The sequence below is a fragment of the Lonchura striata genome, chromosome 1, assembly GCF_046129695.1.
Source record: "Lonchura striata isolate bLonStr1 chromosome 1, bLonStr1.mat, whole genome shotgun sequence".
NCBI classification, from domain to species: Eukaryota; Metazoa; Chordata; class Aves; order Passeriformes; family Estrildidae; genus Lonchura; species Lonchura striata.
Genome location: NC_134603.1, coordinates 156,163,737 through 156,176,056, shown reverse-complemented (window position 1 = coordinate 156,176,056; position 12,320 = coordinate 156,163,737). Strand labels below are relative to the sequence as shown.

The window sequence follows — 12,320 nt, the reverse complement described above, 5'->3', positions numbered from 1 at the left end:
TGTCCCACCCATGGTGGCCAGGGTCACTCCATTCCCTGTCCTTCCCAGCTTCCCTTACCCACTCGTCCTTCCTGGCTGGGATTCCACAACTCTGCCAGTGGCTCTGGAGTTGCTGGCAGTGACTCCCAAAACCCTCCTGCTGATCAGCTGTCCTGGCTGATCCCAGTTCTGTGCCCAAGGCACCAGCACAGCCCCCAAAGCAGCCAGACATAGAGACAAATAGTTTATTGATTCCACAGCCTGAGAAAGGGATCAGGAATGTCGCAGGAAACGCCGCTCCTGGTCACAGCAGATTTAGAAATGCCAGGCTGGGGCTGCTGGCCCCTTCTGCTGGCCTGGGGGCATTCAGCCACCAACACACAAGCTCAACCATGCCCCTGGGATCAACTGGGGAGCATTGGGATCTCTACGTGGGCAGGGATAACAGGGATAACCAACAGCTGGCTCACTGCCAGATCCATGGCCGTGTGTCCACAAGGCACCAACTGCCCCTGGCACCCCTCCTGTCTCCTGCTGCAGGCTTGGAATGCTCCACAATGCAATCCCAGGGGCAGGAAACGTGAGACACCAGCCCAGAGGAGCAGTGGGATGTCATGTGTATTGCTGTGGAGCAGCTCGGACCCTGCTGTCCATTCCATGGAGCAGGAGGTGGCTGAGGATCACACCTGGATGTGGCACAGGCGTTCCCTCAGCTCCCAAAGCTTCCCACAGCAGCATCACCACACCTTGGGAATGACTCGGAATAAAAGATGGGAAAAGCCTACCAGTGCTCACTGCTCAGAGAGGGACAGAGACCTCAGAACATCAAATAATTACATCGAGCAACCCAAACCAATAAAACCTGGAAAACTAAATGCAAGAGCCCCCAGCAGCTGCTCCACCGTGTCCGTGTGGCGCTGGCTCCGGGCGGGAGGTGCTCCTCGTGCACACCCAGCGGGTGGGATGCACGTGGGGCACGGACACTGCTCCGGTGGCTCCCGGGGACACTGGGGCAGTGCCAGGCCTGGCTCCCACTGGCTGCCTCTGGGCAGGTCCCCCTCTCCCTCACTGAGGTAGCTACAGAACTGTTTTCCCATAGGATTTGTTATGGTGGGATTTTGGGCGAAAGGGGACGAGCTGTGGTTGGGAGAGTGGGAGTTTCCCACAGAGCTGAGGGGCTGCTCTGGGCACGCACATCCATGAGGATTGGGGTGCTGCTGCAGCATGGGGCTGGCTGACCCGTCAAGTATTCCTAAAATCACTCTGCACCCACGCAGGATGGTCCTGAGGGCGTTTGTGGCCTCCCTGATGCTGGGATCCCTGGGATACGCCAGCACAGAATTTTGGGGTTTGGTTTGTCCTATGGATCTTCCAGTGCAAAACTCCAGTGTTCCCAAGCTGCTGGAGGGAGTGTTGCTGATCTCCGCCCCAGGGTGGGGGTGGCAAGGGTGGCCAGGACACAGTGGGGTCTCAGAGATGTCACTCTCCATCTGGTGTCTCAGTCAGGAAGCTTGGTCCATGGAGCAAAGGGCTGCTTGAGAATGCTGCCAGCTTCATTCCCTTCTCCCTGCCCTCTTCAGTTGTGTTTCCGAATGCAAGGGATCAGCTCCAACATCAAAGAATGCGAAAGCTCTGCTCCTGTTTGACCAGGATTCACCTGGTCATCTCCCAGGAATGTCAGCTTGGGAAAATTCCAACTATCAGCCAACTCGAACAAGTCAGTGGAATGGTGAAGCATTATACATCACTGGAGGCTTCTGCAATTTGCTTTCTGTTGTGGTCTCCAAGCTTCCCATTCTTTCCACAACCCAGGAAACACCTAAAACACAGCAGATTCCCATTCTTGGTGTCCCACGAGACACCAAACTCGCGGGACAAACGCAAACAAACTCGCAGCTTCTCTTCAGGGTCACACACAGTTCACATCTGTCCCAGGGTCTGTCATCTGTCATTTCTCTGTCATCTCCGAAGCCACTGCCCTCGATCCCAGCTGGACCACGGGCTGCACAGCTTTCCTGATGCAGTCAGGGAGCGGGGAGCCTCTGCCCGGGAGCCCCAGTGGCGTCGCTCCCAACAGCAGCACGCTGGGCAGACTCGCTTTTGCAGCCTCAGGGCGCCCATTCTCTTGGGAAGGGCTCCTCTCAGCCTTGGGAGCTTGGTGCTGCAGGGACGCCGGGATAGCAGCGGGGGCCTGGGCGCTGGCCTCCTGCTGGAGCGCGGCCAGAGCCCTCTCGTGGATCTTCTTGTGGCGCAGGAGGTGATTGCTGCGCGTGAAGCACTTGTTGCAGGAGCTGCAGCAGTAGGGCCGCTCCCGCGCGTGCGTCTGGAGGTGCCGCCGCAGCGACGTGGAGCGGGACAGGAACTTCTTGCAGTGGGGGCATTTCTGCCTGGAGTTGGGGGGCTGCACGATCCCGGAGCCGGACAGGCCCTCTCCGTCCGGCTCCTCCTTGGGCTGGCCCGGCCAGGCCGCCCCGGCGTGGCCGCCGCCGCCCGGCCTGTGGCCACCGCACAGGACCCTGCGCGGGCGGACGCGCAGCTCGGGGTGGACGTTGCCCCAGACCTTGGCCCCCAAGGCTCTGTCCTTGACGTGGATGCTGCGGTGAAGGTCCAGGTGCCGCTTGTTGCTGAAGCCGATGTCGCACACGGGGCACTCGTAGGGCCCCTCCTTGGCGTGGCTGCGCTGGTGGATGATGAGGTTGATCTTGAGGCGGAAGCGCTTCCCGCACTCCGTGCAGGGATGGGACCACTCCCGCACGTACCCGCGCCGGCAGTTGCCCATCAGGAGGTTGCTGGCCTCACAGCGGTTTGGCTTCTTCTTCATCTTGGCTTTCACCAGCTCGTTTTTGGGACACTTCTGGATCTCTGAGCCGGGTGAGGCTGTGGATTCCTCTGCTAGCAGCTCAGGCTCCTCTTCCTTCACCTTGATGTCCTCAAGAGAAGCCCCTTCGCACGGTGTTTCATCTTCCATGGAAAAGGCTTCCTCTGGAACAGAGAGACACCGTGCTGGTGTCAGCACCGGTGTGACACGGGACCAGGGCCCCTCCCTGTGCTGGCCCTGCTGGAGCACCTCCAGTCCCAGGGGCAGCTCTGGGCTTCTCATGACAAGAAAGACATTGAGGGGCTGGAGCGTGTCCAGGGCAGGGAACGGAGCTGGGAAGGGTCTGGAGGAGCCCCAGGAGGGGCTGAGGGAGCTGGGAAGGGGCTTAGCCTGGAGAAAAGGAGGCTCAGAAAAGCTGTGGCTCTGCACAGCTCCCTGACAGCAGGGGACAGCCGGAGGGGTTGGGCTCTGCTCCTAGGGAACAGGGACAGGGCAAGGGGAAACAGCCTTGAGCTGTGCCAGGGGAGGTCCAGGTTGGATATTGGGAAAATTCCTTCCCCAAAAGGGTTGTCCAGCCATGGCACGGTGGCCCAGGGCAGGGATGGAGTGCCCATCCCTGGAGGGCTGCCAGGCTGAGCCCTCCATGGGTGCCATGGGGACCAGTGTCATGAGGGACCCACCTCTAAACCCACATGATGGTGCAGGAAAAAATAAAAGGAACCCCTGAAACTTATTTTTCCCTCCCTATTTCAAGCCCATCACCTCTGGAAGCTGCTTCCCACCCACCTGCCAGGCCCCATGTCCCCAGCACAGGGTGACTCACCAGTGTCAGGCTCTGCCAGATCCTCCTCCATCTCCGGGTGCTCCTCTGCCGCCGTCCCCGGCTGATGGTCCCCCAGGGACATCACATTCATCATCAGGATGGGGAGTTCTGCTGCAGGGAACAGGGATTTAAAAACCCATGGAGACCTCCCAGGTCCCCGCTCCAGCAATATGAACCAGGGATTGCTGGGAGCGTGTGGAAGAGCTGGAGAAAGCTGTGGCTCAAGAGCCAGGATGTGGATCAGCTATCAGGAAAATTCCTTCTGGAAGGGGCTGTCCAGCCCTGGAACAGGCAGTGGTGGGGTCCCTGTCCCTGCAGGGATTTAAAGCCATGTGGATGTGGTACCTGGGCACATGGGGCCTTGGCAGTACTGGGGGACAGTTGGACCCAAGGATCTCCGAGGGCTTTTCCAACTTTTCCAACCCCAGCAATTCTGTGGAAAGGCTGGAAGGTATCAGGACGAACTGGAGTGAAGCTACAATGGGCCAAAAGCAGAGGGAGGGCTGGGAGGGAAGGACAGCAAGGTGGCACATGCCAGCACCTCACAGAGCAGCCTCAAGCCTCACCCCACCATCTCCACAGGCTGCATTCCCATGTCCAGACCCTCTTCACTGTCCAGTGACAAGATCCCAAGGCTCCCTGGCAATGCCCCTCCAAGCACCAGGGCCATGCACCTCTGCCCTGGACTCTGCCAGAGCCCCGGACTGCTGGGGAAGGGGAAGCACATCCTCCCTGGCACCCCTGGAACTCACCTGGGCCAACTTCCATGGGCATAGGATCCTCTCTCGAAGCCTCTTCCCGCTGCTCCATCTCTTCTGGTGTCACTGGGGGCTTCTGATTGTTGGGGACACCTGTCTGGAGGGGGTTCTGACTGTCCCCAGTCTGTGTCTGAAGCAGTGTCTGGCTGTCCCCAGTGTGTGCCTGTGGGGACTTGGGGCTGTTCCCAGTCTGCGTCTGTGGGGGTTTTGGGCTGTTCCCCCTCTCTGTCCTTGGGGACTTTGGGCTGTTCCCACTTCGTGTCCATAGGGATTCTGGGCTGTTCCCACTCGGTGTCCTTGGGGACTTTGGGCTGTTCCCACTCGGTGTCCTTGGGGACTTTGGGCTGTTCCCACTTCGTGTCCATAGGGATTCTGGGCTGTTCCCACTCGGTGTCCTTGGGGACTTTGGGCTGTTCCCACTCCGTGTCCATAGGGATTCTGGGCTGTTTCCACTCTGTGTCCTTGGGGACTTTGGGCTGTCCCCAGTCTGTATCTGTGGGGTTTTCTGACTGTTTCCACTTCGTGTCCATGAGGATTTTGGGCTGTCCCCATTCTCTCTTTGTGGGGATTTCTGGCTGTTTCCACTCCATGTCCATGAGAATTTTGGGCTGTCCCCAGTCTGTGTCTGTGGGGTTTTCTGGCTATTCCCACTCCGTGTCCATGAGGATTTTGGGCTGTCCCCATTCTGTATCTGTGGGGTTTTCTGGCTGTTCCCACTCCGTGTCCATGAGGATTTTGGGCTGTCCCCATTCTCTCTTTGTGGGGAGTTCTGGCTGTTCCCACTCCATGTCCATGAGGATTTTGGGCTGTCCCCATTCTGTATCTGTGGGGTTTTCTGGCTGTTCCCACTCCGTGTCCATGAGGATTTTGGGCTGTCCCCATTCTCTCTTTGTGGGGAGTTCTGGCTGTTCCCACTCCATGTCCATGAGGATTTTGGGCTGTCCCCAGTCTGTGTCTGTGGGGTTTTCTGGCTGTTCGCACTCCGTGTCCGTGGGGATTTTGGGCTGTTCCCAGTCTGTGTCTCTGGGGGGTCCTGGCTGTCCCCATTCTGTATCTGTGGGGTTTTCTGGCTGTCCCCATTCTGTGTCCATGGGGGCTCAGGACCCTTTTCGTTGCTGGGCTCTTCATCCCTCTCAATGCGTGTCCGGCCGTTGGGTGTGGACTCGGCACCGTCTGTTCCCAGGGCACAGAACAGGGGCTTTATTAGGATCTGCACCTTTATCCTGCCAGATTCCCAAAGGGAGCCTTGTCCCCTCTCACAACACCTCCAACCCCCATGGCAGAGCCGCCTCCTTGGCCCCGTGGCAGGATCCACACAGGACAGAAGCTGTGAGTAACAGAACGTGAACCCCAAAGGAGATGTCCCTCTGTGTCCCTTTTCCTCTCCCCAAACTCCCACCTGGGCTCCAGCTGAGTTTTCCCATGGGACAGCACCTGCCCAGCTCCTCAATCCTGCAGGAAAGAGCCCTTGACCACGGCTCTTCCCACATCTTCGTTGCTCCCAGTTCTGTTTGTCCCTTTCCAGCACCTTCCACCTTCCTGCCCAGCCCTCCCACTCTAAATCCATGCCCCAAGGCTCCCCAGACTCCTCTGTTCCCCCAGGACAAGCAGAGCAGCTCCAGCCTCCCCTTCCCACCTCAGCTCCCAGTTTCTCACTTCCCAGCACGTTTCCTGTCCCTCCACAGCAGGCAGGAATGCCTCTGGAAGCCCCAGTCTTACAGGAGGCCCTTCCCACTGCTCCAGACCCTCCTGCAAGGCTTTGACTGCTTTTCTCCCTGGGATTCATCCCACCAAGCACAACCATTCCTCTTGGAATGAAGATTCATGGCGCTCTGGGGTGCTTTAGTCCGTGGAGCGAGCTGAGCCCTTCATCCCTAAGGAAGGGGAGGTCTCCAGGAACAGCCACCTCCTCCTGGCACCCACCTGGGGCAGCTTCCATGGGGGTTTCATCTCCTGGAGCCTCGTCTGCCTTGTCCCTCTCTTCTGCTGCCCGGAGGGGCTCCTGACCATCCCCAGTCTGTGTCCATGGGGGCTCCTGGCCCTCTTTGTCACTGAGCTCTTCATCCCTCTCCATCTGGGACAGGATGTCGGGCTTGGACACGGCGTAGTCTGGTCGTGGGGCAGAGGATGAGGGGTTGGTTAGGATTTGGCTGCCTTTAGTCTGGCACATTCCAGCAGTGACCCTTGTCCCCTGTCCCAGTCCTGGCGGGGACACAAACACCTCATCCCTACTCCAAACACTTCCTGGGCCCCAAGGCAGGACCCACCCCCAGGCACACACGCAGCTGAGGCAGAGAGGATCTTAACCAGCAGAACAGGAACTAAAATCCCACGAGGGAAAAGCTTTGGCTGCAACGTTTCCCTCTAGTGGCAGTCAGGGACATCTCCCACTATCCCAGGTTGCTCCAAGCCTCATCCAACCTGGCTTTGGACACTGCCAGGGGTGTGGGCGACCCAGGCCAGGGCCTCACCACCTCACAGCCTTTCAAACCCACGACTCCATGAGCTCCAGCCTCCCAAGCCTTACCCAGGGACACCAAGGTCTCGTAGTTGCCCCTCATCACGGCCCTGTACAGATCCTTCTGCCAGCGCTCCAGCCTCTCCCACTCCAGCTCGTTGAAATACACCGAGATCTCATCGAAGGTGAGCGGCACCTGGAATCACAGGGAATTCCCTGGAACCACGCGTGGCTCGGGACACGTCCAGCCCCGCCACGGGGACACGCAGGAGCTCGGCCCCCAGCCCTTGCACGGCATCCCTGGGAAGCGGCCGCTGCTACCTTGGGGATCTCCCCGCTGGAGCTGGGGGGCAGGCGCAGGATCCAAAAGTTCCTGTTCTTGAGGAGGTTCTCCAGGTTGAGCAGGCGCTGCTGCAGCTGCCCGTAGCCCTGCAGGAGGGTGCCCAGGGAGGCCAGGCCGCTGCCCAGCTCTCCCACCAGGTTCTCGCAGGCCAGCAGCCGCCGCTCCGCGCGCTCCGTGCGGCTCCGCAGCTCCTGCAGCTCCGCCGGGGCCGTGCCCGGTGCTGCCTTCTGCCGCAGGCTGCCCGACACCTGCGGGGGATTCGGGGTCAGGGCCTGGCCAGAGGGTGGTCAGGGAATGGGGACCCGCTCAGAACCCCCCGGCAGTCCCGAGGGATTCCCCCAATTCCGCAGGGATCTGTCACAGCCTGGCCGCCACCCTGCGTCCTCCTATCCCCACCTGGCCACGGACCAAAGGGAGACCCCCAGAACAGACACCCCAGGGGAACCCCCGCCAGCAGCACCTCGGGGGGGTTCCCCAGTTGCTCCTCTGCCAGGAGCATCCCTGGGAGATCCCTTCACCCCCAGGAACCGAGGCACCCGCACCCTCCCGAGCTGCCATCCGCTCCAGGACCCTGAGGGACACCCCTGACCCCCAGAACCAGCACCCCTCCCCTGGACACCCCTGACCCCCAGACCCAGCACCCCTCCCCTGGGGACCCCTGACCCCCCCAGACCCAGCACCCCTCCCCTGGGGACCCCTGACCCCCAGACCCAGCACCCCTCCCCTGGACACCCCTGACCCCCAGACCCAGCACCCCTCCCCTAGGTACCCCTCACCCCCCAGACCCAGCACCCCTCCCCTGGGGACCCCTCACCCCCCCCAGACCCAGCACCCCTCCCCTGTGGACCCCTCACCCCCCCCAGGCCCAGCACCCCTCCCTTGGGGACCCCAGACCCCCCCAGACCCAGCACCCCTCCCTTGGGTACCCCTCACCCCCCCAGAACCAGCACCCCTCCCCTGGGTACCCCTCACCCCCAGGCCCAGCTCCCCAGGACACCCCCGAGCTGTCACCCCACAGCACCCACCCCACGCCACCTCCCTCCCCCCTGCCCAGCACCCTGCGGGACCCCCCGTCCCACTTCCCCCGTGGGACCCCCGCGCGCCCCTGACCCGGCCCGGCTGCGGCCCGCCCCGTCCCCCGGCCCGTGGCGCACCCCGGCCCGTGTCCCGTGCCGCGGGCGGGCCCTGACCTGCGCGGGCCCCCGGCGGGACATGGCCGCGGCCGCCACCGCCGCCCCGGGCCCGCGCCCGCGCCGCCGCCGGGCCCGCGGAGGGCGCCGCGCCAGAGCGGCTCCGCGCCGCGGCGGCGCCCCCTGCCGGCCGGGAGGAGCCAGGGCCGGGGCCCGGGGGGCGGGGCCCGGAGGGGGCGGGGCCCGGAGGGGGCGGGGCCCGGAGGGGGCGGGGCCCGGAGGGGGCGGGGCCCGGAGGGGCGGGGCCCGGAGGGGCGGGGCCGGGCAGGGGGTGGGGCCATGGGGCCACCAAGGCCGGACCTCCGGACACTGCCCAGGCCCTGAACTGAGAGCCTTCCAGGACCCCCCAGGAGCTCCCACATCCTCTGGGAGCAGCATTCCTGGGGGATCTTGCCACCCCTGTGACCAACATTCTTGGGGATCCGCCATTCCCTTGAACTGAGAGCCCTCCAGGACCCCCAGGAGCTCCCACGTCCGCTGGGAGCAGCATTCCTGGGGGATCTTGCCACCCCTGTGACCAACATTCTTGGGGATCCGCCATTCCCTGGATCTGAGAGCCCTGCGGGACCTCCAGGAGCTCCCACGTCCGCTGGGAGCAGCATTCCTGGGGGATCTCACCACCCCGTGATTCAGCATTCTTGGGGATCCACCATTCACCTGAACTGAGAGCCCTGCGGGACATCCAGGAGCTCCCACATCTTCTGGGAGCAGCATTCCTGGGGGATCTCGCCACCCCTGCGATCCAGCATTCTTGGGGATCTGCCATTCCCTGGGTCTGAGAGCCCTGCGGGACCTTCAGGAGCTCCCACATCTTCTGGGAGCAGCATTCCTGGGGGATCTCGCCATCCCTGTGATCCAGGATTCTTGGGGATCCGCCATTCTCCTTAACTGGAGCCCTGCAGGAGCTCCAGCAGCTCCCACGTCTTCTGGGAGCAGCATTCCTGGGGGATCTCGCCATCCCTGTGATCCAGCATTCTTGGGGATCTGCCATCCCCTTGAACTGAGAGCCCTGCAGGACCCCCAGGAGCTCCCACGTCCGCTGGGAGCAGCATTCCTGGGGGATCTCGCCACCGCTGTGATCCAGGATTCTTGGGGATCCGCCATTCTCCTGAACTGAGAGCCCTGTGGGACCTCCAGGAGCTCCCACATCTTCTGGGAGAAGCATTCCTGGGGATCTCCCCATCCCTGTGATCCAGGATTCTTGGGGATCCGCCATTCTCCTGAACTGAGAGCCCTGCGGGACCTCCAGGAGCTCCCACGTCTTCTGGGAGCAGCATTCTTCGGGGATCTCGCCACCCCATGATTCAGCATTCTTGGGGATCCGCCATTCTCCTTAACTGGAGCCCTGGAGGAGCTCCAGGAGCTCCCACATCTTCTGGGAGCAGCATTCCTGGGGGATCTCGCCACCCCTGCGATCCAGCATTCTTGGGGATCTGCCATTCCCTGGATCTGGGAGCCCTGCGGGACCCCCAGGACCGGCATCGCTGGGGGGGTCCTCCAGCCCCACCTGCCCTGGGACCAGCATTCCTGGGGATCTCCCCATCCCTGTGATCCAGGATTCTTGGGGATCCGCCATTCCCTTGAACTGAGAGCCCTGCAGGAGCTCCAGGAGCTCCCACGTCCGCTGGGAGCAGCATTCCTGGGGGATCTCACCACCCCTGTGATCCAGCATTCTTGGGGATCCACCATTCACCTGAACTGAGAGCCCTGTGGGACCTCCAGGAGCTCCCACATTCACTGGGAGCAGCATTCCTGGGGGATCTCGCCATCCCTGTGATCCAGGATTCTTGGGGATCCGCCATTCCCTTGAACTGGAGCCCTGCGGGACCTCCAGGAGCTCCCACATTCACTGGGAGCAGCATTCCTGGGGGATCTCGCCATCCCTGTGATCCAGGATTCTTGGGGATCCGCCATTCTCCTGAACTGAGAGCCCTGCGGGACCTCCAGGAGCTCCCACGTCCGCTGGGAGCAGCATTCCTGGGGATCTCCCCACCCCTGTGATCCAGGATTCTTGGGGATCTGCCATTCCCTTGAACTGGAGCCCTGTGGGACCTCCAGGAGCTCCCACGTCCGCTGGGAGCAGCATTCCTGGGGGATCTCGCCACCCCTGTGATCCAGCATTCTGGGATCCTCCCAAACCCTTGGACTGACATTCCTGAAGGACCACCAGGACCAGCACCCCTGGAAGTTCCCCACGCAATCCCCCTGTGCAGACACCCCCCGGGTTGGCTCTGACCCCCGTTGTCCCCAGTGTCCCCACAGTGCCACCCAGCCCAGCCCAGCGTGGGGTGGATCTGTTTGATGTCACCCACACTTCGTGTGTCCCCCCAAGCGCATCTGCTCCCTCTGGTGTGCCAGCTTTATTTGGGGGCTTGGCAAAGCGGGGGCGGCTGCCCCAGAAGCATTTTGGGGGGTGGGAAAGGCGGGGGGCTCAGCGCAGAGCAGGGAGTGGGTGGCTGAGTTCTGCTGGCGTGGGGCTGCTCCCGGTGTCCAGCAGCATTCCCGGGCTCTGGCATTGTTCCCACCGCGCTCTTGGCTGCTCGGTCACTCCTGAAACGTCCCGCGGGGGCTGCCGGGGGGTCCCTGCCGGTCCCGGGCTCCTGCCGGGGTTCCGCTGTCACCGGTCACAGCAGCAGGATGCGCCCGGGGTGTCCGGCAGGCTGGGACGGCTGCAGGCTCTCCCTCCTGGCTCTGGCCTGCGGGAGGGAGCGCTGTGTCACAGGGAACCCGGAAGAGGGAGATGCCATCCCATCCCATCCCATCCCATCCCATCCCATCCCATCCCATCCCATCCCATCCCATCCCATCCCATCCCATCCCCATCCCCATCCCCATCCCCATTCCCGGGCAGCCCTGGGCACACTCCGGTACCTCCAGTCCCTTCCTGCTCCGAGCCCGCCTGCCCAGCTGAGCCGCATCCTCCTCCCGGGAATTCCAGGGCATCGACTGCGACTCCTGCGGGACAGACACGGGTGTAGGAGCCCCCATCCCCCGACCCCGCATTCCCGCATCCCGGCTCACCTCGCTCAGCACCGAGAAGCAGCCGGAGCAGGGTCTGTGCGGCCGCCGCTGGCCCTGTGGAGGGAAGGTTGGGATGGGGGCCGGCATCTCCCAGAGCGCAGGGTGGGAATGCGGGCACGACCGGCAGGTGATGGGAATGCCGGGGAGCCCCATCCCGCCGTGCCCTCCCTGGGATCATTCCCGCGGCCCGGGAATGCCGAGCCCATCCTGGCAGGGACGGGAGGCTGGAAAAGCCGCAGCCCGGGATTTGTCCCAGTGTGAGGCCAGCCCCGAGGAACAGAGAGGGGGCAGGCTGTGCCGAGCTCTGTCATTCCAGCCCTGTTATTCCCAGTTTTACCCCTCTCCACACACAACCGACCTCTCTCCTCTCTGCCGCCATCCCGGAGTCGCCGTGGTCAGCTCCGGCCACTCCGGCCATGGCCACGGCCACGGCGCAGAGCAGCCACAGCCTCATGGTGCCACCGCGGCTGTCCCGGGACTGCGGCCACTGCCCTGCCTGGACATTGGCCCCGATGTCACCACGGTGACCCTGGAAAGGTCACTCACAGCCGGAGCTGCCGGACACAGGGAGAGGAAAGGGCTGGCTCTGAATAAGGGATGGGCTGGAGGAAACGTCTCCTCACAATTCTGTCTTGGGAGTCCTGCTCTTCCTGCACACCTCTCATGGAGTCCTGGAATGCTGGCATGGCCTGGGCTGGGAGGGGATTTAAGGATCATCCCGTCTCCTGCCAACAGCAATTCCAGATTCTGCTTCTGGAACCCCCATAATTCCAGGTTCTGGGATTGCTGTTAAACCAAACCGGGCTCGTTGTATGCGTTTAGTGATGAGCAATTAGTCCTGACCACTCCTGAGCATCCCTAAGATACGATGGAACGTGATTCATTCCACGTTCTGGCTTTTGGTGGCGCAGACGCGAAGGGTCCAGGCAG

The 12,320-nt window shown here is 62.5% G+C and overlaps 2 protein-coding genes across 3 annotated transcripts; both read right to left on the bottom strand.

Moving 5' to 3' along the window:
- Window positions 1-210: 210 nt before the first annotated feature.
- On the bottom strand, window positions 211-8,396 carry LOC110476941 (uncharacterized). 2 transcript variants are annotated; one of them, XM_077789998.1, is made up of 7 exons: window positions 8,370-8,396; window positions 7,158-7,427; window positions 6,906-7,032; window positions 6,302-6,487; window positions 4,373-5,551; window positions 3,621-3,731; window positions 211-2,961 (listed from the first exon to the last, which is right to left on the bottom strand). In XM_077789998.1, the coding sequence occupies exons 1-7, from the start codon at window positions 8,391-8,393 to the stop codon at window positions 1,928-1,930; spliced, it is 2,931 nt and encodes a 976-aa protein (XP_077646124.1). In that variant the 5' UTR covers window positions 8,394-8,396; the 3' UTR covers window positions 211-1,927. The 2 variants fall into 2 exon arrangements, with proteins under 2 accessions (XP_077646124.1, XP_077646126.1); XM_077790000.1 differs by having other exon boundaries at window positions 3,621-3,728.
- A 2,318-nt stretch (window positions 8,397-10,714) lies between these two features.
- LOC144245905 (uncharacterized) lies at window positions 10,715-11,887 on the bottom strand. The gene is made up of 4 exons (XM_077781374.1): window positions 11,749-11,887; window positions 11,391-11,444; window positions 11,241-11,324; window positions 10,715-11,065 (listed from the first exon to the last, which is right to left on the bottom strand). Exons 1-4 carry the CDS (start codon window positions 11,842-11,844, stop codon window positions 10,994-10,996), a joined length of 306 nt encoding a protein of 101 aa, XP_077637500.1. The 5' UTR covers window positions 11,845-11,887; the 3' UTR covers window positions 10,715-10,993.
- Window positions 11,888-12,320: the final 433 nt, after the last annotated feature.